The sequence below is a fragment of the Lytechinus variegatus genome, chromosome 17, assembly GCF_018143015.1.
Source record: "Lytechinus variegatus isolate NC3 chromosome 17, Lvar_3.0, whole genome shotgun sequence".
Lineage (NCBI taxonomy): Eukaryota > Metazoa > Echinodermata > Echinoidea > Temnopleuroida > Toxopneustidae > Lytechinus > Lytechinus variegatus.
The window spans coordinates 20,445,985-20,473,931 of record NC_054756.1 but is presented as its reverse complement, the minus strand read 5'-3'; the positions used below and the strand labels follow the sequence as shown (position 1 = coordinate 20,473,931).

At 39.8% G+C, this 27,947-nt stretch overlaps 1 protein-coding gene across 1 annotated transcript in view; it reads right to left on the bottom strand.

Moving 5' to 3' along the window:
• LOC121431309 (laminin subunit alpha-2-like) overlaps positions 1-27,947 on the bottom strand; it is a 160,945-nt gene that overhangs the window by 15,892 nt on the left and 117,106 nt on the right. The window contains exons 7-31 of the mRNA XM_041628820.1: positions 26,348-26,465; positions 25,818-26,027; positions 24,953-25,032; positions 23,427-23,582; positions 22,797-22,937; positions 21,795-21,962; positions 20,859-20,960; positions 20,090-20,319; positions 19,113-19,224; positions 18,284-18,397; positions 17,521-17,648; positions 16,668-16,754; positions 16,091-16,305; positions 14,644-14,750; positions 13,717-13,897; positions 12,688-12,824; positions 12,442-12,506; positions 11,817-11,979; positions 10,877-11,017; positions 3,668-3,850; positions 2,895-3,077; positions 2,342-2,463; positions 1,587-1,704; positions 834-947; positions 6-133 (exon numbers count right to left, since the gene is read on the bottom strand). Coding sequence (XP_041484754.1) covers positions 6-133; positions 834-947; positions 1,587-1,704; positions 2,342-2,463; positions 2,895-3,077; positions 3,668-3,850; positions 10,877-11,017; positions 11,817-11,979; positions 12,442-12,506; positions 12,688-12,824; positions 13,717-13,897; positions 14,644-14,750; positions 16,091-16,305; positions 16,668-16,754; positions 17,521-17,648; positions 18,284-18,397; positions 19,113-19,224; positions 20,090-20,319; positions 20,859-20,960; positions 21,795-21,962; positions 22,797-22,937; positions 23,427-23,582; positions 24,953-25,032; positions 25,818-26,027; positions 26,348-26,465 — 3,503 coding nt within the window. The remainder of the gene's footprint in view (positions 1-5; positions 134-833; positions 948-1,586; positions 1,705-2,341; positions 2,464-2,894; positions 3,078-3,667; positions 3,851-10,876; positions 11,018-11,816; positions 11,980-12,441; positions 12,507-12,687; positions 12,825-13,716; positions 13,898-14,643; positions 14,751-16,090; positions 16,306-16,667; positions 16,755-17,520; positions 17,649-18,283; positions 18,398-19,112; positions 19,225-20,089; positions 20,320-20,858; positions 20,961-21,794; positions 21,963-22,796; positions 22,938-23,426; positions 23,583-24,952; positions 25,033-25,817; positions 26,028-26,347; positions 26,466-27,947) is intronic.

Sequence of the window (27,947 nt, the reverse complement as noted above, 5' to 3'; positions counted from 1 at the left end):
CTTACTTGTTAGATAATATATTAAGAGGGCATCCACACAGCTGACAATCATTGCTCTTTCCTCTGGTAGCATCGCCATAGAAACCAGGTGCACAAAGATGACATCTTGACCCGGTTGTATTGTGTTGGCAATCCTGTCAAATTTAGCATTAACAAATCATCATACTAGCATTAATGTGAAGTGAAATGCTATGTAAATACGACCAAGACAATTATTTACCAGTGTCAATATTACACGTACCACTTACATACAAATAAATGTCCTTGTGATCTTTTATGGCAACCAAACTGCGTACCATTCATAGATTGATTTATCCTCCTCTCTTCAGTAATTCTGTAAATTAATCAAAATTTTCTACCTTCAACTCCACTTTTTGTTAAACATTACTTCAAGTCATGAACTATTAAATATAGCATGGGGGCCGTTTCATAAAGCTGTTCTGAATTCAAGAGCGACTTTAAGAACGACCGGTGTTCCTGTCTTATGGGCTAAACCATTGCCAGTTCATTAAATTAAATTAAATTACAAACAGCTTTATGAAACACCCACCAGGATAACTATAAGCATCACAGCTTCTTATAAGAAACACAAAGTGGAGACAAATCGCTTTAGGAATGAACTGCATTTATAATAAGTTTGATAAAATGCCATCTTGTTGGCTTATGATATGTTAAAATAACGGCAAATTAGAGTGTGAACTGTAAAAACATATAAAACATCTAAACTCTGGTCTCATTTGGGGGTTTGCCTTAAATAAACTATTGTAGAATTTTCATAAAAAATATATTTTTCCTGCAAAAAAAATATAATTTTTGCAATATACATGTACTTACCTTGCACTTGCCATTGCCATCATTGCAGATATCAGAGTGTTTATGACAGGTGCACAGCTCACATCTTCCAAGGTATGGCCCTTCTTGTACCCTCACATAGCCTGGCATACACTCCTATAAGCAGGGGAAAAAGGGGAAAAAAGATAACATGCAGCATTTGATACAGTAGATAATACAATATTTCTAAGTGCAGTATACTATTATGCGATCTTAAGCATGGGTACTCTGATCAGGTGCTTGAGCATTCAAGGAATTCTTTCCTGCTCGGTATCCATTAACCTCACATGGGTGGAGAGTGGCAAATGTAGATTAACGTCATGCCGGGTGGACATGGGCACATAATGCACCGTGTGTCATGTTTGATTCGTGGCATAATAAATGTAATTTTTTTTTCTCTTCAACTCTTCAATATTATGATGTAAAATTTATTGTGTAAATAACTGAATGATAAAATGAATGATAAACTCTGCATAATGAACTTGAATACAGTAAAGTGTGATGCTTTGCAATTGTTACGCTGGAATTTCCTGCATCCACCATCTTCTTGGTGGTGGTGGAGGTGATATTTTACCTAATTGCTAAGAAAGCATGAATACTTGTAAGTAAGCAACCAGAGGACCGATAGCTTAAGGTCCTCTCCAAGAGACCTGGTAGTGAGAATTAATGCCTTTCCAAAGGGCACTAGCACACCAAATGGGGTGTTAGAATATCTTGCACAAAGTCAGTAGATGTAGGGACTGTAAGGAGTCTCACCTCACAAGATGTGCCCCGATATCCTTTAGGGCATTTACATTGCTCTATTCCTAGTACTGTAGGGCTAGTTGAATCATTGCCTCTGGGTCCTCCTACTTCCATATAGACACTGGATATCCTGTACAGAATGAAACAAGAAAGAAACAAGCTATATTTCTGAAGGTGACGAAAATATTCTAGCTCATGACAACAACATTATTGCCCCGTACCTGCTAAGTCTCGCAAGCATTATGTGAAAACCAAGACAGTAGTTTACTCTACACATGACTTTGCTTGATTTATGGCCATAATGTGTCAATACCATGGCAACATTTTCTGACACTTGTCAAATAATGTTTTGTGCATCTCTACTCCAAGACCAAAGTATGCATCAAGTCTCATGAGCTTATGGTCAAAACTGAGAAAGCATTTTTAATCACAAGTTGAACTGCTTACCACATGCTTATTCCTCAGAAATGTGATGTTTACCTACTCAACAATTGCTCCTCCATTAATTTCTATGAGGTTAGGGGTATCGGGTAAGCATTATTATCGGACCTTGTCAGCATTTGTGGTTCAGGATTAGGATTAAGGTTTATATAAGGTTTGCCTTAATGTGTGGACTTTCAGAAGAAGCAGTTGTTGCAAAAGTTAATGTCAAAGAACTGATTCTCATAAACCCCCATTTATTTGAGACAGGCGTCATATATCATTGTAGTCCCCTGTAATAAGGCAATGGAAATCTGATAATTCAAAAGTTAATGGGTACAACTAACCTAGATGAGAGTGTTTGGTAGGTCTGAGAAGCAGGAAGAAGAATAGATTTAAGATCCTGAAGAACCATCATGAATTCTTCCCTGGTAGGAGCAATGCCGGTACCTTGGTGGAGAAAATTGTGCTGGGGAAAAGAAACAAAAACGATACTTAGCCACAAATTTCAAAAAAAATAAACATATATACCAATCTAAAACTCCCCTCCTTTAATCAATAAAAATGGGAAGAATATATGAATGGATTTATCCCCTCTGATAAGGATTTTCTAAAGGTATTTTTTTTATATTTTCAAGAACGCCCTCTTAAGAGCCACAATTTATAAAACGTGGTTAAATTGAACAACACAAATCTGCGAACTTTATCCATTTCTAAATTAAGATAACATAAACTTACAGGGTGATTATTCTATTTCAAGTTTCAAGTCAATCAACAACGTAATCAACCAAATACTTCTCTTGAAAAAAAGAGGCAACAGAAAAACACATGAACACTATCCTAAATGCCTGTAAAAGGTTATACAATAGCAAAAAGAAAACACTGAGTTTGAATCCTTACCTCAAAGAGCTCAAGTTTTGGTCTTGATTTTCCGTTGAGATTTGAGACAGGAATGACAAGAGATTGGGTCTCTCCTACAAGCATGATATGAGGTAGATAAGGTCTAGCTTCAGACCACCCATCGGTGCTCGTTGGTTCTGTGTAGTCTATCTTGTATTTGATCATTCCTCCATAGGCGGTGACCTAAGAAGGGGGAATGAGAATAAGGCACATCAATCAACATTTATTTCACTAAGCACATCACTCTCTCTTTCCACTTCTCTCCGTCTTGATCAACCCTCTCATTCAGACAAACCTTCCTCCAATAGATCTTTCTTCAACAGATCCTTCCTCTTAAATATGCCATCTATTTCCAATGTGGCATCAACACAAGGGGCAAATTATATGTGTGATTTCATATATGAAATCATAAATGAAATACAATCCTCAAAATGTGCAGTTGCGATGAGCAATAATATATGAGAAACAGAAAGAGAAAGACCTTAAGATAATGGTAAATTGTAATAACACGATCATACACCTCAATCTACTAAGTAATGATTTAAAGTTCAAGGAAGCCCTAATGTTGGTCAATTTTGAAAACTAGCTGAAAGCCCAAATGCAGACTTAGAGAAATAGCATGATAAACCTCATTTCCACTTGCTCATTTTCCTAAGTACTCATTTTCTACCACAATCATTTACATACAACCATGTGCTGGACATTGGCAAGAATCTGCCCCAATACCTTTTTTTGTAATTAGTACCACAACTTTATAATCAACCAAATCTCACCTTGTTGCCAAGAAATATCTCGGGGAGGTTCCAGTACACATCTCTGGTCCTGAGAGCCATGCGTGCTGCAGTGACGTTAACACCCCCACCAGCTGAGTAGTGAGTAACACCAGTCTGTGTTGTACTCAACCTGTTACCATCACTCACAAACAGCTGACTAGCATCTTCTTCTATCATATCAATCTGGTGAGAAAAGCATTATTTGTAGACATTTTTTCACTAAATGAGTCATTGATAATCATATACTCCAAACAAAATATTATATTCTGGAATCACATCAAAGTGGGAAAGAAACTGCTAGATTTTAATGCTTGATGATGCCATCAGAAAAGCAGCACCTATAGTCTAACTCTGCTATGCAAGCAAAATAAAAAACAAATTCAGTAATTCCTTTATTATTACCAATTATGAAAATACTTACCATGATTTTCTTATTTACGAGATAACTGGATATACCCATTTGATTTGCTAGTTCATTACGATGAACCTGCGTGCCGAATATAGAGTACACAACTTTTCCTGCGCGCGCGCTGCATCTCCCTACCAACGCACTATCCCAAGATCGTCGCGCAATTTGGCGTCCATTTCCTCTCATGAGCCTGCGGGCAAGACATGTTGTCACACAAGGCGAGGGGTAGGAGGGAGGGTTCAAATGGGTATATCCAGTTATCTCGTAAATAAGAAAATCATGGTAAGTATTTTCATAATTTACATCAATAACTGGGATATACCCATTTGATTTGCTAGACCAACACGGATTCAACGTGAAGGGAGGCATGTCTAGACTAAGAAGTGCGTAAAAATAGGGAGATGAAGACACGAAGGCCGTTGCCTTAAGGACAGGGGAGGCGATAAAGCCTCATGTGAAGAAGTCCTTAAGAGCAAGGAGTGAAGGAAAGAGGAGCGTCAAAAAGGCGGACCTCGAGAAGTCGTGAACGACGATTCCAAGAAAGAGCCAAGAAGAAAGATACTAAGTATCATGGGCCCTCGGCCTAGTGTCAGGAGAACAACATCACCAGCTGACTAGAGCGTAAAATTCGGAATTTGTTGAAAATTTCAACAAGAATCGTGATCGGAAAACTGAAGCTTTTAAGGCTCAGTAAGTGATCAATCGAACAATCTGAGAAGGCGAAATATCTCAGAAGCCTCCGCGTGGGAGAAAGCGCCCAGAATTCGATATCTGTCTCAAATGCGTGAGGGCAGAACATCTGCAGAATTCTGATAGAGAGCTGTGGTAGAACGTTACTAGCGGTCCGAAGGGGACCAGGAACGACGGAGAGTAGGGATTTAAGAAGAAAACCACTCGTAAGGCAGTCAAGGGTCGAGAAAGCGACTGAGTGCCATCCTGTTAATAAGAAATGCCGCGGACCTGCTGCCTATGTAGAATAAAGCAGTCTGGTCAAAACAGCTCAACCGGGCGTGTCAGAGAAACAGCGCGGTACACATCACGACAAAAGTGTGATAGACCGAGTGATCGAGAGAGAACTCAGGATCCCCTTTCTCCCGTACTGATTGAAGCACCCATCTGAGGGTGCAGTGCCCGCGGTGGAAGAGGTGGCTTGGCTCAAGCCACCATCGCCGAGAGAGCCCGTGAGGCTAGGCGGGGGAATCCCTAACAGCAGCAAGTGTACGCCAGAGGGAGCTGGCGAAAAGTCTCTGTCATGATCTTACGTGAAAGCGACAATCAAGAGATGTTCTAACGAACAGACATCGCCAGATATGATACCTCAACAGTTACGTTCCCAACGGAATCGAATGAGGTAGCAACGGCCCTGTCTTATCAAGTTAGGGACGGAAACTGGCTAAGAGTGTCGATGTCCTCGCTTGAAGAAACAAGCGAAGGAGGAAGGAGACTTGAGGAAAGTAATCACAAAAATTTCCATCAGTCTGCGGTGAGAACCAGTTGTTTATGAAAACAGCCACAAGGCCTGGTCTCTCAGGTGATCGTAAGAGCAAGCACCGCCGGCGCCGGTTGCGGCAGCGTGGAACAATCCGATGTCGGAGAAAAAAGAGTTCCAAAAAGCTGCGGGGGCGGCAAAAATGACGCCCTAAGCAGCGGGGGATGAGCATCTAAGTTTCTAAAAGAAGAACTTCAGTGAAGTAAATCACTTACATGGAGAGACTCATCCACAGTCGGCCCGAGAAAAAGCGGGTCGTAGTGATCGTGGTTAGGTAGGCATAAGCATACATACATCCACGGTTACATCATCCTCGGTCGTGCGGTGACCATGGCCACATGCATTGCATGGAGGGAGGATGAAAGCAGCATGCGAGGCGACTCGAGTGTGCCGAGTGAAAAAGCTTCTAAATGAGAAGACGGTTCGACAAACGGGCACGGTAAGACATCCACCGTAGACCACTCCACACAAGGAGGAAACGGCGGAGACGCCCGCAAGCTTGACCCACATAGAGGGCAGTCTATAAGATAGACTGTTAGAGCTCGACCGATGGTCTGGCGGCGTACAGTTTGGTGTAAACTCGCCGACCCGGTACGGTGGGTGTGCCCAGAAGGTAGGCATAGAATGCCGACAGGGAAGTCTGGGGCTTTAAACAAGCTTGAGCGCACGTACATAGCCAACAATCTCATGAGATGTACGGCGGTTACTTTCCTCCGAGATGATGCTTACCCGACCGGGAAGGGCTCGGGGAACAGCTGTGAATGTCAACAGGAGGGATATCTAGCATAGGAGAACTTTTAATCGCCGTGACATTCAGATCCGATATACATACTCATAAGTTCGGAGAGCTATGAGATGGTGAGACATACCGCTGAGCGGTGATGGTGCTCATATCGGAGTCGCCCTCTCTTCAGCGGCGATCGCTGGAGGACGGGTGTCTGTACTAGCCCAGACTCTGGCCTTGCAAGAGTAGGAGCTAAGTAAGACAGGGCACCCTTACTTTCGAATAGAAAATGGGGTTCAGACCAGAGACCGACGGTCCCGTCGCCTGGGCGGACGGTCCGCGGACGTGATAGGTTGCCCTCTCAAAGCAGCCAAACATTCTCACGAGAGAAGTGCGGCATGCGGTATGTAAGAGATTCTTACCTCCATTCTACGGGCCCGCTTAGGGGGTAGAATGGAGAGAGTTACCGCTGAAGGAGTCGTCGCCGTACGTGAGCTTGACGTAGAGGGCGAATTCGGGAGTACCTGCATAATAAGGGGGAATACCCATGTAGGTAACTCGCCGATGGCTCCCCGGAGTGCGGGTTGGCGAGAGAAGTCTCAATCCGCTCAATACCCGACACCGGCAATAAGACCGCGGCAGTCTTATAATGACGGAGAATACGAGGGTAAGAACCCGTAATGCTCGGGGACGCATAGATGCAGCCTGAACGGATGCAACGTCCAGCCGTCGGTCACCGAGAGCTTGCCGACATATTGATGCTTGAAAGCCGTATGTCGGAAGCACCTGCATAGAAACGGGGGTCACCGTGTAGGTGAACAGCGTTTCAATAAATGCCCGGTGTGAGAGGACAGGTGATTGCTTGAGCCGCACAGTGCTTAGCAGGGCGGCTGAAGCTGATAAGAAGCGTGGGTGAATTACCCGCACTGCTCATGGGGCCTGACCCACAATTATCGGGAGTCTGGTGACATAATGGAGGGCGATGCCCGTATGTCGATAACACCTGTGTATTAGCGGGGATTTCCCTTGCAGGTGCGTGAGCCGGCGAATCATGAAATCGCCGGTGACTCTCCGAGGTGCAAGATGGCGAATGTCTGCTTAACCTGCCCGGTGCTCGACACGGCGGTTTTAGCTGACAGGGAGCATGAGGATAAAGATCCGTGATGCTCGAGGGCGTTCTGTTGTAACATGAAGTTATGACGCCTGGCCATCGGCACAAGAATCAGAAAGAAAGGTCTGCCCGCAAAGCGGGATTAGCGACCTAGACTTTCTTCTTGTTCTTCCTCTTCTGTGCGGCCCCCGCTGGGGGGCAGAAGAGGGTACAATCATCGGGAGTCTGGCGACATAGTGGCAGGCGACGCCCGTATGTCGATAGCACCTGTGTATTAGTGGGAATTTCCCTTGCAGGCGCGTGGGCCGGCGAATCATATTGCCGGTGACTCTCCGAGGTGCGAGACGGCGACTGTCTGCTTGATCTGCCTGGTGCTCGACACGGCGGTTTTAGCTGACAGAAAGCATTAGGATGAAGATCCGTGGTGCTCGAGGGCGTTCTGTTGTAACATGAAGTTACGACGCCTGGCCGTCGGCACAAGAATCAGAAGGGAAGGTCTGCCCGCACAGCGGGGTTAGCGACCTAAAATTTCTTCTTCTTCCTCTTCTATGCGGCCCCCGCCGGGGGCAGAAGAGGGTATAATGATCGGGAGTCTGGTGACATAATGGCGGGCGACGCCCGTATGTCGATAGCACCTGTGTATTAGCGGGAATTTCCCTTGCAGGTGCGTGAGCCGGCGAATCATGATATTGCCGGTGACTCTCCGAGGTGTGAGATGGCGACTGTCTGCTTGACCTGCCCGGTGCTGGACACGGCGGTTTTAGCTGACAGGGAGTATGAGGATAAGATCCGTGATACTCGAGGGCGTTTAATTGTAACAGGAGGTTACGACGCCTGGCCATTTATTTGAGGGCCGGCGGTTCGTGAGAATCGCTAGGGGCACCTCGGTGTGTTGGATGGCCGGTGTCTGCTTGATCCGCTCGGTTGGTAGTACCGTCGGCTGAAGCAGGCAAGCCTGGGGGTAAAAACCCGCAGTGCTGGAGGGCACTCTAGATTAGCTTGAGGAGCTGAGAGGCCTGGCCATCAAAAGAATCAGAGGACAGACCGCCCGACGGAGCGGGGCTTACGTCTGTGGTTCTCCTCTTCTTCTTTTCTTCTTCTTCGGTTGCTCCGGCGCCGGAGCGGAAGAAGGGACAAGAGGCTGGGCTGCGCCTGTCTTCCTCTCCTTAGCTCTCCCACGGGGAGAGCTAGCCGAGGACCAGACGCTGGACCAGAGGCTGGACCAGAGACTGGACTGCGCCTGTCTTCCTCTCCTTAGCTCTCCCACGGGGAGAGCTAGCCGAGCGAGAGGAGGCGTCGGCCGAATCTGACGGCGTCAGATTGAATTGAGAGTCCGACACGGTCGGACTCAGGTGCCTCTTCCGACTAGGGGCTGGTAGCCCTTTGCCAACGCTCCCTAGAGGGGTCTTACACGGCATCGAGCCTAGTCTTTGCCGGGTGGAGAGACCCGTGCTCTCCCCCCGGACTTTAGGTGACCCGATGGCCGGTGGGTCTGACAGCCCTAGAGGAGTCGCCGTTTTCTGTACTAGTGCGACGCTCCCCGATAAGGTTCAGGTTCCGGGACGGAAGCCTTGGCCATCACCGTGCGGGCACGTGGTCGCAAATCCACAGTTCCACCCTTATTAAGCGGGGCACGTGAACGCGCGTCCACGGTTCCACCCCTTTGAGAGCCCACGGGGCTCTGACTCTGTTCTCGTTATCTTTACTACCTGTGGTGGGGGATAAGACCCCGGTGTCGGGCCCCGAAACAGCAGTCGCCTGAGGCTCTTCAGGAAGAGAGTCCGAAAGGCTCATTATTGCCGTAGGGTGATCTAGCAGTAAGATAAAAAAACAGAGAAGCAAAGGGGGTAGGGGGGGGGGTAACAAACCCCAACCCAGAAGACAAGGACCTCAAAAAGCGGACTTTTGAGAATCAAAAACGGATCTCACAAGGATGATACAAGGTAAAATCCCAGAACAAAGGAAACAGTAATAATTAAGGAATTATTATGAGACACTGTCCCTGAAGACCGTTAGAAAAATTAATTAATTAATTAATTAATTATTTGATTATCACAACAAGAATCTGCTTCCGCCAAATTTCTGAAAAGAAAGAAGGGGGGAAGCATCTAAAAAGAAGAAAACACTAAGTTGTTTTTTTTTTTTTGTGTGTCCACCTGTTCAAAAGAAAAAATAATTTTTCTTGAGGTGAGGATCAGCTAAGGAAAAAAGGGGAACAAGATTCCCTTTCTTTTTTTTTATAAACAAGAAGTTTAAGAAAAAATTTTTATAAGTCCAGAGACCGGTAGCTGACTTGAAAAGGAAGGGGGGAAAAACAAAGATAGCTTTCCCAAGAAGGAAGGCCGAGTCAAAGGCGACGAACGCTGACAGGAGACGGCTTCCTAAAAAAAAATTTTAAGTATTCTTGTGAAGGAAAGAAAAGAATTTTTTTTTTTTTAATTAATTGAATAATTAATCAATTAATAAACACAAGAACAAAGGATTGATTGAAACAAAGAACAATCAACTAACTCGAAACAAGAAACAAAGAACTTGAATCGAGGCAAAGGAGCAAGTCAAGAATTAAAAGAATCAATCAATTAATTAATTAATCAATTAACCAATTAATTCAATTAATAAATACAAGAACAAAGGCTTGATTGAAACAAAAGAACAATCAACTAACTCGAAACAAGAGACAAAGAACTTGAAACGAGGCTGGAATACGACGCTCCTGACGTCCTACAGAACCTATCTGTGGAGAAATAAATCAATTAAATTCACGACGAGTCGTATAAACGAAGAAGTCAGTGAATAAAAAGAATTAAAAGAATTAAAAAGGAGCGAAGACAACGCCCGAGCAGGAAGGCGCGGAGCTATGGGGCGGAGAGGTGAAGACAACCCGCCTGTGAGAAACGTATCTTAAAAAAAAAAAAACTCATGAAGAGGGACAAGAAACGTTAAAATAATATCACGGAAGCTCCGCGCGACGTGATAATCCTATAACAATCTTAGATGAGAGAAAATAAGATTGAAATAAGGGAAGAATTGCACAATAAAGTATCCAAACGGAAAACAGAAATGCAATTTTGAGAGTGTACTTAGCTTGCGACTGCACTCGACCGCAGGCGAAAGTAAAAGAGGAAATGGACGCCAAATTGCGCGACGATCTTGGGATAGTGCGTTGGTAGGGAGATGCAGCGCGCGCGCAGGAAAAGTTGTGTACTCTATATTCGGCACGCAGGTTCATCGTAATGAACTAGCAAATCAAATGGGTATATCCCAGTTATTGATGTAAATATCATCATAATGATCATCATCAATATCATAATCATCATCACCATCATCATGATCCCCACTATGACATCACCAACATCATCATCATCAAGAATCATCATCACAACCACCAACACCATCATCATCATCACTATCACCACCCCCATCATCATCCTAATCCTTATCATCATCTATATCTTCCTCCTCTAAGCTTTACTCACCCTCCTTGATATGTAGTCAGCCTGAGAGCATTTATCTGTGATCCCGAAGCAGAAGCAGCTGGTACATCCTGTAGGTAGCTTGGGCTGAAGACTGAAGCTACCCTTCAAACACTTGCTGCATTTCTTTCCTTGGATGTTAGCCTGGTGGATACCATAAAAACGATAACAATGCAATCTGAGATATCAAATGATAATTCTAACTTATTTAGTGCTCATACTTCTTGTGCCCAAGTCCTCTTGATTTCATCAGTCTACTTTTTTGTTTTCACTTGTTTGTAAAAAAAAGTTATTTCTGACCTCACTTTCTCTTCCTTGTTTTCTGTAGCTCTTACCACCTCCTCCACTAACACATTTTTCTCCCCTGTTCTTTACTCACAGTTAAATTCAATTCAGAAATTTCTCAGGAAAAAAATCCTTTCTTTTTCTCTCATTCCTTGTTCTCTTTTAACTTCTTGCTGTTTTCATTCTCCCTCTTTTCTTCCTTGATCATTCTCTTTATCCTTTATTTTTCTTATTCATATCCCCTTCTCCTCCTCTTTCTCATTCTACTAACCATCTTTCTCTTCCTCTTCATTCCATCTTCTTATCCTCCTTTTCATTCACTCTTCTCCCTCTTCTACCCCCCCCCCTCTTCTCTCTCTGTCTCCCCCTCCCCCTCTCCTCTCTTCCTCCTCCTCTCTTCCTCCTCCTCTCTTCCTCCTCTTCTCCCCTCCTTCTTCTCTCCCTCCCCCTCTCCTGCTCCCTCAGATTTTCCTCCTTTTTCATCCTCCCTCTCCTCCTCCCCTTCTTCTCCTCTTCCTTCTTCTCCTCCTCCTTCTCATTTCCTCTTTGTATCCTCCATCTCTTCTCCTCCTCCCTCTCCTCTTCCTGCTCCCCATCCTCTTCGCCCTCACCCACCTCTTCCTCCTCCCAACCTCATCCCATCTCTCCGTCTACTCACCTTACAGACACAGCTACCATCCTCGTTACAATCACAGAGGTCACCCCTACACGTAGATGGATCCCGTCCTCTACGGCTGCAGCGACACTTACGGCACTTAGGGTAGCCATAGTAACCGAATCCGCAGGACTGGCACTGTCTCCCCTCATAGCTTTTATAGCACCTGTAGATCCCAATCAACAAAAGGAGTGCATTTAAAGTGTCAGCCTTACCAAAATTATTTTCATTTGTTAATACAACACTACTTGAAGTACTAATACATATGATGCAGCTATGGTACATCTCATATATTTAAGTGTTAACTGCCCCAGTCCCTCTTTCTCTCTCTCCTTTAATATCTATTTTCATGATTTTGTTTTTACCTTCTCCCTCTCTCCTCCCCACCCTTTCCCCTCCTTCCCTTCCTCTACCCCTCTCTCTCTACTGTAATATATCCAATTCAACAATTGGATTATCTAAGAAGTCCCCAAAAACTTTTTTGTCCTACACAACTGCCTTCATTTTATATGTTTATCATTCTACATTTGGTTTTGTCTTAAGTAGGTAAGCTGATATTGTGAGCACTTTGGGCCATTTTGAAAAAGTGCATTTTGAATAATGGGTATTATCATTATTAATGACTAACCTGCATTCTCCTGTTGTCAGATCACATTGCTGACTTGATGATCCAATATCACTGCAGTTGCATGGCTGATAAAGTAAGAACATAAAATAAAAAAAAATAAAAAAAAATCATAACAAAACCTGGAATAAATGTACACTAAAAAGACATAAATAATCTAAATCACGACTACCATCACCTGTATATGTGCGTTTATTGACCTCATTTTCGAATATGTAAGTTATTTCTACATGAAAAGATCCTACTAACCTTACAACCAAACATGGAGTTGTATCCCCATGTCCCAGGGGCACAGGAGTCGCACCGCTGACCAATGACGTTGGCTGGACAACCACACTGACCTGTCAGAGGATCACAAAGACCACCGGACTGTTCACACTCACAGGCTGTATGACAGTAGAGAAAAGTAATGGAATATAAAAATAATAATAATAGGCATTTATATAGCACCATCTATCTAGAAATATTCTATTCTATTTCTATTACTATTATTACCCCGGCTTTAGCTCGATCTGCCTTTCAGTGCTCATGCATTCAAGGAATCGATCCTGCCGCGTACCCATTCACCTCACCTGGGTCGATTGCAACACAATGTCGATAAATTTCTTGCTGAAGGAAATTACGCCATGGCTGGGTTTCGAACCCACGACCCTCTGTTTCAAAGTCAGAAGACTGATCCATTGGGCCACAACGCTCCACGTTGGCATCATTGCATTATTGCCATAATGATTGCATCCTTGAAATAATCATGGCATCGTTACACAAAACTGTACCTGTACATTATGAAGGTTGAGTTAAAATTCAATTGGAATGTTCATTTATAGTATACTACTTGTTACACACATTTGGTCAGTTCCATGACACTGTCCTGATGACAATTTTCTGAAAATCTACCTTGGTAAGATCAGGTTCTTGATGATATAAAAAGATATAATACATTTACTTTCATTTACTTCAAATACAAAGTAGGTTTTCTTCATGGATTGTTTCGCATAAAAGAAAAATATGAAAGAAATTGAAAGAAATTAGCAAATCCATTGTCAAATATAATTATGAAACAGGGGCATATGATTTCATCCTTCAATTCATTATACATGTATACTCATAATGGATGCTAGTAAAAATATTATATTTCCTATTATGTATTGTTAATTATTCTCATGAAGTTTTCTATTTCATTGTGTAAATGTATAAATGATGCTTTGAACCTTAGTCAAAAGCACTATACAAATATGAATATCATTATCACTTAGAGTTTAAATGAATATGGATACTTACACTGGCAACCATTTTCTCCTAAATTCCAGAAGCCTGCCAGACACTGGTCACAGCGTCGGCCAGAGACCCCTAGCTTGCATCGGCATTGTCCTGTCATGACATCACAGATATCATCCAATGAACCGGTAGGATGGCAGTCACATGATTGGCAACCCTCACTGCTGAGGTTGAAATATCCAGGCTATGCATGTACATTTCAAAAAAATGCAATCCAATATTAAAAGAAATCAATGAAACTAAGCATTTTATTGTATCATAGACCCATTACATAAAGAACTTCAGTCATGATACCTTTGTCATTATTTGTAACGGTATCAGGATTCATCAAATAATCAAAATAATGTTCTCCAATGAAGTTGCTATAATGGCAGCTTATTTTGCAATATATCATGGAATGAGTCACAAGTGACAACATACCATTCATAATCTTCAGTCATTAGGCTGAATTCCAAGGACTACATGATGAATGATTCAAAAGAATACATGCTTGAACATAATCACTTTACTATTTGCAAGATTTTTCATGCTGTAAATTTCCAATAAATTTCCTATCAAACTAAAAAAGAAACAATGTGAAAGCAACTTCAAAGTGTTACTTTTCCTTTCTTGCAAACTACATATGTCAAGTCTTTATTTAATTTTTAAAGATAATATTTAGATATAGAATGCATAGCTGTTTTCAAATTTTGATTTTTCTTTGAAAAGCAAACTTGTTGACAAGGGGATCACATTCCACTGATAACATATCACCCAAATCCCTGGCCTAAATATTGAAATTCCATCTGACACCCAAAGACGATATAGAATCTGACAAAAATACCAGAAAATATTTCTCAAATCTATTGCTACCAGAGTCTTCAGTGTACCCCACCAGGGGTGTCCCATTCAGGGTAACATGGATTAAATCAAGGGGGTCTGTAAACTTACCGAACAGGTGTCACATTGCCGACCTGTGACATTTGACCTGCACTGACATGACCCGCTGACCTCGTCACACTGTGGGTTGATGGAACCTGCCTCGTGACATTGGCAAGCTGCAGGAAAGAGGGGGGGGGCATAAGAATAGGGAAATGTTTTTTTAATGTATAGTGTGGGGTGAGGGAAGGGGGGCTCCTTTGCAGGTACATGCTTTCATTGGTGGAAATTATGATTCATTGCAGACTTAAAAAATCAATTATCTTTGATGGCTTCATTCATGAGCTGGTAGAAACAACAGAAGAAGGAGAGAAGGAGGGTTCAGTTTAGAATGAAGAATGCTATGAATCAGGAAAAACAGGGGGGAGGATAAATGCAATTGCTGTAAAAGTGAGGTAAATCTGGTTACATCTGTTCACAAGAACAAAACAGGCTTGAATTAATTTGAACTACAGCCACTGTAACATTCATTAACTCTTAACATGCCATGCACACTACTAAGCCAATGCCACAGTGCTAATCCGATGCTAATCCCCTGTGCCAGCCACAAAACCCCCCTGTGCCACATTGATTTTGGGATCGCGAGTCGTATTCACTCCTTCCAATAGTCATGATTACAATTGCTTGTAACTCTCTAACGATTAGTTTATCCACAAAATATTGTGTAGTAAAGTTGTAGGAAATTTCATACCCCTTATAATGATGTCCTCATTGTGTGGATTGGTTATTATCTTTACCGCTAAAATATGAGTTGTATCAAGTAGTTCCATTTTGTGGAGTGTTTTGTATGGATCAAAAACCTAGGTCTCTTCTCTCTCAGAGGCGGAGCCATATCTTGTAAAAAAATGTAGAAATACTCGAAAAAGTCGAATGTAAACCGCGTGAGTAAGTTTATCTGTCAGAAAGCAGAGTTCACACTGCACACAATAGTGCTAATTACGGCGTGCATGCGATGCGCAATACAATGCAAAACGGCGTAACAATGATTGTTATTCCGAATGTGCGCAGTCATGCACGAAGCAGGCGAGGGTAGGAAACAATGCAAGCACAAAGCAATCAATAGTAGGCGTGCGAGCACGAGTGTGGCATGTTATAGTAGGATACGTAGCGTGCACGAAGCACTCAATGAGTTAATTCTTCAATCATTCTATAATTAGTTAATCTAATCATTCATTCATACATCGATTTATTTACATTCATTCATCATCTCATATTTTAAAGTTGGTAGTTTTCTATTTTACACAAAGTTTATATTATAATTTCCTTTGATAAGATATTAATACTTGTAAAATCCCTCTGAGAGGATATAAAGTAATCAGTCCATATCAATTTTGATACTTCAACCAAGCACATTAATTCTTAGAAACCATTCCTGAGGTAAATGCCACTCAAATACAGTTGTCATCTTCAAGTTAAGAAAAATAAAATATCTGGTCTTGATCAAATTTTGGAAACAAACCTTGGCACGTCCTTTGCAATGCGTCTCCATAATATCCGAGGGCGCACTTCTCGCAGTTATCTCCAGCAGTACCTTCCCTACATACGAGACATGCCCCGGTGATGGTATCACAGCTGTCTGGTGAAGATGTATTCAGATTACTGTTACAGTTCAGAGAGCAGGGCTTGCAAGCCATGCCCGTCATCATTGGATCACCATAGAAACCATCAACACATCTGATTTACAGCAAGATAAAATAGAAATCAAGAACATTTTCAGATGAAATGAATGCTGAATGTACTGATATACAGAGTCAGAATGACTCTGCTAGCTAGGCTTTTTTTTATTTTATCGTTAGCAAAATCATGAGCCGCTGATAAGATTTTTTTCTTTTTAATAAAACAAATGATGTTTTGTTCTGCAGGGAATAAGATCAAATTAAAGAACAAATTACACAACCAATAGAGAATCATGCACAGGTTACATTCATGAAACTGAATTAGAAATTTTGGGAAAGTTTCAGCAGATGACTATATAACCCAAAAAGAATTTTTATCATATGTAAGACTTCAAATAAAACAAATTCAGGCATTCTTACTTTTCACACCGTGGTCCTCCATGGCCGGTAACACACTGATCACACACAAACCCATATCGATCATCAGCTACACAGGTGGCACTAAAGCTGTGGACAAGATCAAAATACACAAATGTAGATTATGCACATTGAAGAAAGGAAAAAATTAAGTCCTTATTTTGATTGGATGGAAATGATACATGTTACAGGGAAAGGTCATTTTTAAATTGAAAATTTGTTGTACATGCTTTAAAGTTTTTAAAAGTGAATTGTCCTGTAATTTTGTCTGATGGAGAGCAGTAATAGACATTCTACTTTGATTGATGAACATGCTTATTCCCACAACATTGTTGGAGTAAACTTAACTAAACTTTATACAGTACATTTAGTGACTTGATGACATAGCTTTTTTATTAAAAAAATTGAAGAAACATTTGTAAATATTTTTGGAATGAAAGTTAAGAAAGCTAATTTTCCTCTAAGGACCTCATTTGTACATTGCTATTACTGACATTCTTGTTACATATAACTTCAAAAAAAAAAGAAAAAACATTAATAAGAAATGTACCTAAAAACATAATGGCTAACAATTTCACCAATAAACTGGGAGCTTGATATCCATATGCATACCATTGTTTTGATGGGTTTTTTTATATCTATCTTTTTTAATCATATGACTCTGGGAGCAACCTCGATAGGTTTTTTTTCTGTGTTGTGTTTTTTTTTGTACTTTGCTTTTTTTTCTGCTTTGTATTCTGATGTTATGTGATTTCCCTCTGTAATGGTGTCTTTGACATTTTTTCATTTACGAATGTGGAGATAATAATTTAGGCAGGCGAGACTGAAATATAGAAAACCGATCTCCATATCTAACCTTGATCCCTGTTCCATTAATGGACAGGCGCAGGGTTGGCAGGCATCAGCTTGACCGGATGTTGCATCTCCATAGAAACCATTTAAACAATATTCACAATGAGGTCCGTATGTGTTGTGATCACATTGCTGAAAAAAGGGAAATCAGTTGTGTTTGTACATCGTTTCTGTTGCTTAAAAAAAAACATTGTTTATTGCCTCTCACTTTCCTTTGCTGTCAAGACATAATTTCTAAATTATACATGGAATTAGTTGTTTATTCTTACTTGGCATAATCTCGTAAAAACACTAATAGTAGAAGGTGTTTATATACTACCATCTATCTCGTCACAATCTATTCCAAGGTGTACAAATATATATCCTCCTGGCTTGGGTTCAAGGAAGCTGCCATTTTGAGAGCTCTTTGCATTCAAGATAGAAATCCTACATGTACCACTTGCCAATTCACATATAAACCTGGGTTGAGGGCAGCACAATTTTTTTAAAGTCACATTCAATATTACAGTTATTACTACATGAAATACCATTTTCAATTAACCTTAAGTCATTTTTGTTTAATCCAACACAGATTAATACTTGTCAGTTAAGTTATCAAGACATGTTTAGTGGAACAATTCATAAACATTTTTGTCCATCAAGTTGTCAGATTTGACAACTCTCCTTGATTTAAATTGACTAAAAAGTCACATTACTATGGTAATGATTGAATAAAACAGACTTAGTAAAATCCCGAGGACAGCATGTAAGACTACTAAGTAACTTACTGAGCACTCTCCCGTGTAGGCATCACATTCTGGTGAGTGGTTGTTACAGTCACACCTTTCACATATCCCACCATAGAGGGCGTTGTTGACACGTCGGTAGCCATATTCACAAGACTGATGGACAAAACAGATAAATAATCCATGATTTGCTCTTTAACTACCCAAAAGTGAATGAAGAATTAACTGGTATAAAAGCAACACTGAAATGAAAGAGAGCAAATCTATATTTACGGATGGAAAGATTAATCTTAACATGTATAAAATTTTAAATTTCACCAAGTCAAAGAATGTCTAGCAATAAACAAAGCCTGGTGAAAGAAAGACCCACTCTAGTGCTCCATCCCTGATATAGTAAATACTTGAACGTTTCAGTCATGCATAAAGTCACACGTAAATTTATGAACAACTTTACGAAACATCCACCTGGCCCTTTAATGTTTTTATGATGGTTTTCACAATTTTAGAGATATGAAAAATTAATAAATAAATTAACTTAAAACTATGAAAACCTATTGAAATTGTAAAAATTTTCATTTTTTATCAAATCTTCATCTGAATGATATAGAAGTATTATTCAATAAACAAGAACTGAACCTGAAAAAAGCAAACTTTCACAAATTCCTCAAATTAGATGTATAGATATACAGGGCAACAAATGTTAGGCTTTGAATTTATCCAAAACATCAAAGATGGGCCTGTTCCATCAAACTGAATTCATAACTTTCATGAAACATTAAATACTGACAGGCTTTTAATTACTAAAACCGTGGTACTTTGCATTGATAGCAATATTACCAGAAGAGTGCAAGAGGGTCAATAAGAGACATACCTCACATGATAGGCCCTCATATGTTGGTGGACATTCACACTGCTCTACACTGGCTAGGATTGCTGGTGATACTGCTGTCCTATCAACTTGCTCAAGAATAACATTCTTCAACCTACAATAAAGATAAATATTCATCTCATAAATCCATCTAAATGTGAGCATCATATGAACAGGATTTTTAAAAAAAATCAATCATTTATTAAAGGTCTGAGTTAGGGTAAAGTGAAAAAGTGACACAGATATTAAAGAGTTCTCGCAATTACAAATGGCGGCGGATTCTACAACATAGAAAATCCATGGAAAATGCCTGTCAAATCACAATGAACAGCCGAAAAGTCTTTGTCGGGAATTGATAAACCCGTAGGGCTGATCGTCGTAGACTTCCAAGCTGACAAAAAAATGCAAAGATTTTGTTTGACCAGAGTCACGAACGAAACTGCTGTTTTTATTCACAAATTTTTGACAAAGTCTGCTTCGTTATGAAGGGCATTTGACAATAGTTTTCAATGTTGTAGAATCCGTCCCCATAGCAATTGCGAAAACTCCTCATTATTATAATGATCCTCATGATTAATATCAATACAGACAACAATAATATTAACATCATCAACACCACCGTCGTCATCCATCATCATCATCATCACCCATAATCATCATCATCATCCACATAATCACCACCATCATCATTACCATCACAAACATAATAATGATCATCATGATAACAACATCAACATCATCCTCATCATAATCATCACCATCATCACTATCACCATCCTCATCATCATCATCATTATTATCATCATCATCATCATCATGATCGTGATCATCATCCTCTACATCCTCATCATCATCCCCTTCATCATCATCACTATCACCATCACCATCATCATCATCAATATCACCATCATCATTATCACTATCACAATCATCATCATCATCATTATCCCCACCTCAACGAACAGAAAATGACTATCTACCTTGATTCTCTTGGCCTAGTGTTATACGAGGCCCTTATCAGGAGCATCCTCACATCAGCCAGCACCCTCATGAACTCTTCCGAGGTCGCCCTTCGACCCATGACCCCGGTTGAGAGGTCAACGTCCGAGGTCATGACAAACCAGTTCCCCGCAGCCATCTGGATCCTCGCTGTCCGTTCTTCTTCCGGCTGCAGGTACAGGAAGCTCTGGTATAGCAGGAGACGGTCACCCTAGAAACAGAGCACAACAAATGAAGTGATGAGAAATGAATTATCAAATTCTAGTACCAAATCATGATGCTACTTACTTTACTATGTACTTCATTACTTCATGAGAGAAATAATTGTGTAAGCTGTAAGACATCAAAATAACAATCACATTGCCTATAGAACACACTACTGGTTAGCATTATTTATTTCATTTTGGGCGACTTATTTTTGGTGTTGAGGTGGCAGGACACACTTGGTATAGCGCCTGTACCTTTTGCTTACAAAGCACTTGAATCAACTAAATGTAATTTTTTTCTCTCTTTGCCTCTTCTTTGAGGATTTAAGTTTCAGAATAATTACAAATATACATTATTCACATAGGAATAACTTTTTTAAGAGTCAAATGATATAATACTTACAACAGGAATATATATACATGTACATGCACTGTTTACTGCACACATATATTTCTGCCACAGAACCAAATTAGTCTTAATGAATGAATTGATAAGAGTATTTCATTACAGTGTGGTCTGAAATAACAATATATTGGGTGTTACCTCTATGACGACATCCGCATCCCTGGTTGGTTGTTGGTAGATATCTCCTCTCTGTATGCTATAACTCACTGTGAATGTTAGGTAGCCTCCATGGGATGGAAGCTGTGATACAGATAATAAATACAGGATGACTCATAAAAAATGTTTCAGGGTGAAGTCACACATGACTATACAAACAATGTCGTGGCCCAGAGGATTAGTCTCCAGACTTTGAAACAGAGGGTCGTGGGTTCAAATCCCAGCCATGGCGTAATTTCCTTCAGCAAGGAATTCATCCGTAGTGTGCTGCACTCGACCCAGGTGAAGTAAATGGGTACCGGCAGAAAGTAATTCCTCAAAAAGCTGTGTGCACCTGAATAGGTAGCCTAGCTTTGCCAGGTAATAATAATAGCAGGGCCCGCTGGGAGAACAGATCTCGGAACTGAAGTGGCCACCCTGGGTAAATATACCGTTGCTATTATTACTATTATTATTATAACAGCTGGAATGTGAAGTGCCAAAATTTGAACGCTTATTCTTTTTCACTGAATTACAATGAATGATTAAATATAGTAATAGAAAGAAAATCATGTCTAAAACACAGCAAATAATATAATTTGGAGCAGCTGCCTAACAATAACAATAACAGAGCATATTCATATTGCACAGTTATTATAATCATATATTTTACTGCACACAACAAAATAAATGGTACATTTTAAAGAACATTTCTTTGAGGTCTTAAGATTAGTTTTAAACGTATTAACTGGGGGTGATTCCCTTATAGAGAGTGAGAGTGAATTCCTAAGTTTGGAAGCCCCATAGGCAACTGCTCTATCACCAAGGGTATGTTTTGATCTTCCAGAAGCATATTTCAACAGTGTGTTATCTTTTGAATTACTGCATCAGCATATACTAAGTTGACCAATATACAAAATAAGGATCAAACATATTTACCTTGTTGCCGAGATATTCCGTGGAAGCAAACCAATAGTAGCCAGTATTGCCCAGGTCTTCTAATGCCTTGTAATGGTTGATTGCTAGCATGTCAGTACCGGTGGTATCAGGGAATGCGTAGGCTGAACGTTCTAGGTTAGTCACAAACCAACCAGAGAGTGTGGTTACCTACATTGAGAAAACAAATAATGCTCATTTATCATTAATCACAAATGCTAATTTGTCTTGTACTTCTTAATATCTTTTTTATTTTATAAAATCATTCATAATTACTATGATCTTGATCAATCAAATATTAAATGTACAGTTGATCTACTTGTTTTCCACCTTCAGAGATTCTTTTTTCAGTTGCATGAAACTTATGCCACAAACAAGTACAAATTAGGAATAGACTTGGTAAGTGCATAAATTCAGCACATAAGAAAGTGTTTTGCATCTGTAGAATACATTCCTAGGTTTCGGGTAGAAGAGAATCATTACTTATGGGTTTGATTTCGAAGTGTGACATTCGAACCATAGCCTTCAGTCCAACAAATCTATAGGATTTCCTCCCATAATACTGATACATGATGCTGTAATAACCAAATCAGTGTCCTGTCCCGTCACAGGCTTCTTTCAGGGGAGGGGTGCAATTGGGGGAATGAAAAACTTACCAACTCCAATAATAATAATATATGATAATAGCCAATTTTTATATAGCGCTTTTCCCAGAATGGCTCAAAGCACTTTACAGCATATTATTACCACAGTCATTGGATTCATTTCAATCCCGCACAAAAAGTGCATAATGTCCACTCCCTGGGGAGTATTCCTTGCATTCATCACAGCCTCATTATGCTGGCAAATTCAAACATACAATATCTTTCGCAGACAGCGTAGAGTTTGGAGGGTGCCCCCCTCCCCTTGCAACGTCTCTGGCTTCCAACACACATTCAAAGGGTATCCTATCTTAAAAAGAAGCAAAACATGGAAATACAATATTGTTATAATTGTACAACCAACCTGTTCAATTCCCCATGGAACACTAGTACACTCAGTGGTGATACCAAAACAGTAGCACTGTCCACAGCCATCAGGGTTATCACCAACAAGGTTGAAGAATCCTCTCTTACAAGTATCACAATTAGATCCTTCTACATTGGGCTAGGGCAAACAGACAGACAAGAAAAATACAAGAATATCAATCTTCACATTTCAAGATGGATCAAGATATAACTGTTAGACTGTAAAAAAACAGAAAATCAAATATAAATGAAGGCAAAATATTAAGCATAAGAAATATACATATCATATTCGTGGTAATATTTTGGTTGATCAATCTAAACAAACAACAATGATAAAATTCAAAAGAAAGCAGGTATTTAGGAAGCAGGGTATAACTATACCATTTAAAATAATCTCATATAACTATTCAGAGCACAAGTTTCTTGGGGAAAACAGAAAAGCATCCTAACATTGAAGACATTATGAGATAATTCACATTTGCAGGTCCTATTCAAACAAATATTGATATTTTTTCTTCGTTTGATTTTGACCCCTTGGGGACATTGGGACCATGGTGACTATAAACTATATTTGTTCAGGAGGACAAGCAGACAGACAGATTTACAACCAAATGGATATAATCCTCACCTTGCATTCGCATGGTCCTTCACAAGGGTCCACGTTAGAGCTACCAGCATCACTGCACTCGCACTTCTCACAGTCCGGGTACCCACGGTATCCACGGGCGCACCTGTCACAGCTCGGGCCAGCGTAACCCTCCTTACAGAAGCAGTCTCCTGGATTCTACCATATAGAGGGAAGGAAACAGATAAATTACTAGAAGGTGTACATATTTGAAGCCATTCAATTGTCACTGACGGTCAACATGAACTTGAACGGAAATAGACAAGTCTTCAAGGGCAATAGGTAAACTAAGGGCCCTCATGGACAGCAGACTGTATAACTGATGAGGCTACAATGATAAAGTAAAACTTAGATTTACATTGAATAAATAATTAAATAAATCAATCAATCAATGAATAAATAAATTATTAAATAAATAAATAAATAAGTAAATAAACAAATAAATAAGTAAATAAACAAATAAACAAACGAACAAAGAAATAAGTAAATGAATAAATAACTCACTATATAAAAGAGTATGTCAAAAATTTTGTATATTTAACACAAACTTATGCCCATTTTCACCTTGCTTCCTGAACTGGCCAAACAATGATGATTTGAGAGAATTACAAATTTACATATGAAGTAGCACACAAAGGAAAAATTATTTCTGAAAGATCAAACACACTGCAGGCTATAATAGCCCCCCCCCCTCCAACATCCAGATTTTAGGGAATCCCCCCCCCCATCCAAACATGCGAGAATAGTAAAAAAAATAGATATATAGCTTGCATACCATATTGCCATCATAACAATTACATTACAAATGCTTTCTTAGTCAATTTTTAAAAAAAGTTGGGAAAATGTTTAACTCTACTGGGTATGAGCTATTAATGGAACTGCCAATTATACTTCCAAGAAGTAGTTTTGTTTCGATAGAGACATTTAATGTAGGAGGTCAAAGGGTAATAACATCATTTGGAGATAATACCATTTGTGCAGAGGCCCCTTTGACTAGAATTCAAATCTATGTTGTTTCGTCCAGTGCACCTGTCTCTTCTCTATTACCACAGTTTCAATTTGTTAACCTCTGAGTTCTATACATCATTTTTTCTTTTCCTCTGATAGTTTACACACCGTTGTAACAAAAAGCAAAATTTCCTCATGTAGAAAGCAGAGCATATATGTGAATAAATGAGTAAACGCACATGTAGGATGGAGATGGGAGGAAAAATTTTGGCAATGTTGGCTAAATTTGCATCTTTATTTACTGCCAACTGGTCCCTGTACAAGGCCTATGAGAATTACTAAATTCAGTAATTTCTTAATTGTTCCGTCCCATATTTTTTTATCTTTGAAATTGAATATGGAAATAAAACGAATAGAAATGAAAGGAAATATATAGAATTCAAACATATAATAGATATGATGACCATTTGATCTCTTAAATATAAATAGGAATGCTTAGAATAGAATATAGGGTAACAGATAAAAAATAGTAAAAGATGAATCCTGTGCATTATTTGCTTTACTTTTTCTTCAAACCATACCATGTTACTCTGGCTCCTCTCATCCTTGACACAGTTATAGTTAGACTCTGGATCTGTACCAACACGGCTGCATATGCACGCTGTAATATTGTGTGAAAATAGAATTAGAGACGAAGGGTTATCTCATGTGACAGATAAGAATTATGAGGGGTTTCATAATAAGAGAAAGGAAGTTAAACTTTCCTTTTAAAAATGTTTTATTCACATTTAAATTATCAATTAATTTAAGTAATATGGATTTATAAAAAAATATTGATTTTTTAGATATAATTGATTATAAATGTAGCAACATCGGAGGCATTGTGGCTAAGTAGATAAGTCTCCTGACTATGAGCCATGATTGAAGCCAAAGTTTGAATCACAAGATGGCGCTCACATATTTTTGGCAAGGTGTTAATCTACATTTGCCCCTCTCTACCCAGGTGTTGTAAATGGGTACATTGTAATGAGAAATTCCTTTAAAGCTTGAGCACCTAGGATGCCCATCTAAAGCTGAGGTAATAATTATATTATCATGTTAGACAGGGCCCGCTGGAAGGACAGTTTTTGAAACTGCACTAGTGGCTATCCTGTATAAATATGATATATTTACTATCATTAGTTATTACAATGAATCATGTTCATCACATATCATCCTCATTTATCATTTAAGCACAGTTTACTTTGATTGGATTTCACTTTGAGTTACATAAAGTTCCCAGTAAATTTTGTTATTCAATAATTTAACCTGGAAGTTACTTTTTTCATGAAATTCTGTGAATTCATTGTTCATCATGAATTCTGTGAAATTTCTCTGTTTTCCGTTTAAAGAAAGCTGGCGACTCTACCATAGCGATAAAAATGTATCAAATTCTGTAATTTTTACCTCTACATGGTGAAGGATCGGTAGGCTCGACCCCAAGAGGGCGGTAGAAGCCATCTCGGCATGTCTGGCAGTTGAGTCCATCTGTGTTGTCACGGCAACCTACACAAACTCCTCCTCCATTGTAATTCCCATTCTCGTCGATGCTTAGGCTCTGGGCATCGACCATGTTATCGTAGTAACAGTCATCGGCATGTCCATGACAATTACATGCTGATAAATAAACAATGGAAATTTATATTACTATTTTCAACAATTAAATATAAATGTAGATATCCACTGTAGATATTCAACAGATATCCACAAGGAAGTAATAGAACATTTTCTCGATAGCAAAGGAGAGAGGATTGCATTTAAAGATGATACATGTAATTTGGGTTTTTTTAAATACCGGAAAAAATGATTTCCTTGAAAAATGAAGTGTTGAATCAAGATTAATTCAAATAACGCATAATTTTTGTTATCAAATCTTTTTCAATTAAGGTAACTGAAGATATTAAATGTAATGTGAATTCTTACTAATAAATACTTACGTCTGCAACTATTGCCAAAGTCGGCGTTGCCCGGTCGCCATGGAAATTGCTGAAAACCCCTGCAGCATTGGTTACACTGATCACCGCAGGTGTTATGTTCACATATACATTTCAATGCCTGGAATATGATATAATAGATGAGTAAACAATTAGATACGTAGGGGATAGGGTAATACAATAATATTTGTTGTAAATGCTGCTCCAGGGGGCCGTTTCATAAAGCTGTTCGTAGTTAAGAGTAACTTTAAGAACGACTAGTGAACCTTTCTTACGTGCTTAACCATCGCCAATGAATATACCATTTTCCACAAGAAAGGATCACCAGTCGTTCTTAAAGTCGCTCTTAACTTACAAACAGCTTTATGAAACACCCACCAGAACATATTTCTTACTTATACAGTCCCACCTGAATAGCAGGCCACCTCTCTTAAGCAGCCACCTGCCTATACTGACTTCTAAACCGAATCCCATGGAAGCACATTATGAGGCCATTCTCATTACGCTTTCTAAAACTAGTTTACTGGAAACCGATTCAGGAAACCACTTTGGAAGATCGCTTTGCTAGCATTCCCACTTGATCACACGAAAGTGGTTTTCAAAATCACTTCACGTAAAGCGCTCTTGTTGCTATGGAAACGCTCTCAGTCGGGTGACACGTTTCGCGCGAAATTCGAAACCGCAGCATAGGCATTCTACACCTGTCGTGTGGAGTAGCACGCTCAAAATGTGCAAAGATCGCTTCCCGAACGGTTGTGTCCTCACTTACACTAAAACCAGTTTAACGAGGCAAAGCGATCTTGAAAACTACATCGCGAGGTGGTTTTCCAAACTGGTTTGAAAGATCGCTTCCAAGACCGCTTTGACCGTTCTCACTATGCATTAAACTAGTTTCCACTTAACTAGTTTCCAGTAAACTGGTTTTAGGAACGTAGTGAGAACAGCCTCATAAACTAGTTTCCACTAAACTAGTTTACTGGAAACTAACTAGTTTTAGGAACGTAGTGAGAACAGCCTCAATGACACTCTTCTCATTACAATCCTAAAAACTGATTTACTGGAAACCATAGAGTTAGAAGATTGCTTCCCGAAGAGCAGTTGTGTCCTCACTTGCATTAAAACCAGTTTTAAGAGGCAAAGTGATTTTGAAAACTACATCGCGGTTTGGAAGATCGCTTCCAAGACCGCTTCGACCGTTCTCATTACAAGTTAAACTAGTTTACTGTAAACTAGTTTAAGGACAGTAATAGGAATGGGATCTTAAGAGTACAAGACATTTGCCAGCTTTATATTTAGAAAACATAACACATTTCCCTTAGGTAGTCACAGTTTTCATTATACTCCTCTTCCCATCACTATGTTTATTACAATTAATTTTGGGAAAATCCTAAAAGATATTGAAGTATCAATCTTGTTCAAAATACATGTCATACCTTGAAACTGCTACCCAGAGTGCAGCACTCATCCATCACTCAATGCCACTCTCAAAACCCATTTGACAAACTATATATATACATAACAACATCACCTAAAAAAAAAACCTCATGGCAACAGAAATATGAGAAATGTATTTATCACTAAGGTCAATGTTATCCCGACCCCC